This window comes from Halyomorpha halys, unplaced genomic scaffold, assembly GCF_000696795.3.
Source record: "Halyomorpha halys isolate HHAL.00 unplaced genomic scaffold, Hhal_1.1 Scaffold729.1, whole genome shotgun sequence".
In the NCBI taxonomy this organism is placed as follows: Eukaryota; Metazoa; Arthropoda; class Insecta; order Hemiptera; family Pentatomidae; genus Halyomorpha; species Halyomorpha halys.
The window spans coordinates 59125-62484 of NW_027112081.1; the positions used below are offsets into that span (position 1 = coordinate 59125).

A 3360-nucleotide genomic window follows, 5' to 3' on the forward strand; every position below is an offset into this window, starting at 1 on the left:
ATCCTCCATTCACACCGCCGAGCTTTATTTGAAAGCATGAGACTAGTGAAAGAACTAGTAGGTACTGCACAAACAGGCAAAATCACAAATACTTAAACTTAAAAAGATATATTAATAAAAATCGTTCCAAATATAATAAAAATAATAATTTAAGTTGTTCTTTTCTGATTATTATTTTAATCAACTGATACAAAATTATTATATATTTTTTTTACTGATAAAAACTGAACAAAAGAGGAAAAAGAAAAGATTTTTAACAATTTTACTGTAGGAAACCACAAAAAAAAATCCTTAAAATCAGAAAAAAAAAGACGTCAAACCGATCCCAGGAAAATATATCAATATAATGTTTAGCATTGTAGAGGCTAACATGTTATCTGAACTGTCAAAAATACAAAAAAAAAATTTATGTTTGAAGTATATTAAATTTGTGTAATATAAACATTTTAATTCATTAAAAAAATATTAATTATATATTTGAAGGTGATGGTCAAGGCTGCAGTAAAGAAGAAAAAAATAATTTTTCAAATATTTATAGATTGCTGACGTTTTGACCCAAAATTTAAATCATCATAGCTGTTGTGATGGGTAATGATGTAAACAATGGAACAAAGGGACTTTGAGAACAATAGCCCTGATAAAGAGCTACATTGTGGGTCGAAACTTCGGCAATCAATAAATAGATGAAAACTATTTTTTCTTCTTAACCACATCCCTTATTATCTTCAAATTCACTAACAGTGTGAATGGTTACATTTTTCCTGTTTTGTACTCAAAAGAACACTAGAAAAATTAAATTATTGAACAAATTTAATAATTAAGGTAACATTAATCAACCCATGAAATTTATATAAAGTGTTTGAAATTCATTTGCCTGAGTACAATAGATACACATGTACTACAATAAATATTGAAAAATATCTACTGCCGTGTCTATCATAATTTTTTTATTATAAAAAATGTATAAATACATTTTTTTTTCCTCATTTCAGTTATAAAATATTTTGAAAATTATACAATAATTAAATTAAAATAAATAATTTGCTTATAAAAACTAATTTATACAATTCACTATATATTTTGCCACTAAATAGGCTGAGCTTTTTTTGTTTCACAAAACACGATTTTTTTTATTTTGGAGCATCAAAATACTTTGTAATTCCAGTATATAATTAGTCTTGTTTTTATAAATTCATAAAAAATGGTTTGTCTGATTGATTTTTTTTTTTTTATGGATTTTGAAGACCACTACGTTATGTAAAAATTAAACTAATTCCTGAGAAATTAATCGTATATTAAAACTAATTGAATACTAACCATGAATGTTGTGTTTGTTTTGTTTTTTTATTTAATTTGATATAAATAAGTATGTATAATGTACATAATAGCAAATAATTAACATTATTTCTACAATAATTGCAACCCTTATTTTCGAAAATATTTTTAAATACATTTCAATTAATAATATTTTATGCAAGCCATATGCAAAGATATCCTAAAATTAACAACACATAATTGCCATAAACGTAATATAGTTATCGGCATATATATTAATATATATATAAATATCATTATCACAAAGAGCACATTTTGAAATATTCTCATGGACGAAATGATGTATTATTTTATTAGCTATAAACTAACAACATGGCATTTACATGACATATACAGATCAAAAATGCAACTCCACAAGGTAAAGTACATTAGCTAAAATTCTCCGATTGGTTCTCGACACAACCTAGCATTCCTTACATCAGTCTGTCTCATACAAATATACATTTAAAAAAAAAAAAAGAAAAAGGCAACAAATAATTTTTGGCCATAACTAAACTATTCGATTCCGAATGTATTTGTCTCTTCTACCGCCAACAGCAGTTTTTCGTAAAGTATCTCCGGCGTTGGGTAAGGTGGAAGGTCCAGCCTGTTGAAGCAAGTGTGTGCTCTGAAAGAAATAACAATTCCATTAATTCTACTAACATATAAACTTAAAATAATATCTAAATATCATATTTATATATTGTAATATATCATTTTTTAATAAATAGAAATCATATAATTTTAAGAGTAATTTTCTTTCTAAATATTGTAAATTAGTTTCAATTAGTTAATCAAATAGCAAGCTAATCAATTTTCTTATACAAAAAACAATAAGTGTACAAGAAAATATGGTATTAAAAAAGAAATATCATTTAAATAGTCAACATGTATTTTATACAAATATATTTGTATCTTATTTGTTATCTATTTTTTGTGATAGGTGAATGATAATAGTGCTGAGTTAATCTGTAATTAAAAGTTTAAAAATTTTATTATAAAAATGACAAAATAAGTTGATTTAATCAAATTTATCAACCTGAGAAAAATAGTCAGTAAAAAGTTTTTAACTGTTGGATGTAAGGTGCAAATTTACATTTAAGATTGTCCTTGGATTGCCAAATTGGCCAAAATGTTGGACATTTAAATAAATAATAAAATTTTTTTTTTTAGACTTATCTTGAATTATTTCATTTAAACAACATGACTTTTTATTTGTATTAACATTTGAGGCATCACTTCTATTCATAGATTTAAAGATAAGTCTTTTATTAAAAAGTTTTCAAACTTCATACTTTAAGCTGGTGATAACATTAAAAAATTCTTTAGACTTCAATTATAATTGATTACAAAATGATGATAATACAAAACATGAGTAATTTTATAATAAATATTCAATATAAGTTTAGATATTTACCTTGGTAGGCTATTTGGCTTCCCCCACTTCTCGATACAGAATTTTCGAGGCCCCGTCGAACCCCTTAGCGCCGAAAATCCTTCATAAGGTACACTTGATGTGCCAGTGACAAACTGTAACAACCTTAGGCGTTGTTCATTCGTGAATCTTTCCATTGCCGTCCAGAACCAACTTATAACGGGGTGATTATCATGGTAACCTGGAATAGAGGAAAAAATGTAAGTTAAATATGGGAATAAAGAGTATGGATGAAACTTTGAAAAGAATAAATAAGATATTTCTCACTAACCAGATCGATATTCGGTGTTGAGCCTCCAGTCGGTAAGGTCTATTTCAGCTGTTCCAGCTATAACTAACTCCAGCTCTCGAGCGTCGAACACCGACACCAATCTTGGTTCAACAACTTCGTAAAATCCTCTGACTAGTGATTCTGTCTGCTCAGAGACCCCTCGCTCCAGTCTCCATCTAACTACCCTTTCAATATATTCCTAAAAAGAAATAAACAAAATAACATTATATAAAATATAAGAGAAGTATTTAAATCTTAATGTAAAAAACAATCACTAAAGGCTGCAACAGTGTAGTCAATCTTAACCTATACAGTTATAAAAATTAACCACTCTCAAACA

General features: G+C 26.8%; 1 protein-coding gene across 1 annotated transcript in view; it reads right to left on the bottom strand.

Annotated features, from left to right (window-relative positions):
• Window positions 1-3360, bottom strand: part of LOC106685738 (E3 ubiquitin-protein ligase HECW2) — a gene marked incomplete at its 5' end in the record, with an annotated part of 9229 nt that continues 5869 nt past the window's right edge. The window contains 3 exon segments of the mRNA XM_067050052.1: window positions 1-1942; window positions 2732-2930; window positions 3021-3219. Coding sequence (XP_066906153.1) covers window positions 1831-1942; window positions 2732-2930; window positions 3021-3219 — 510 coding nt within the window.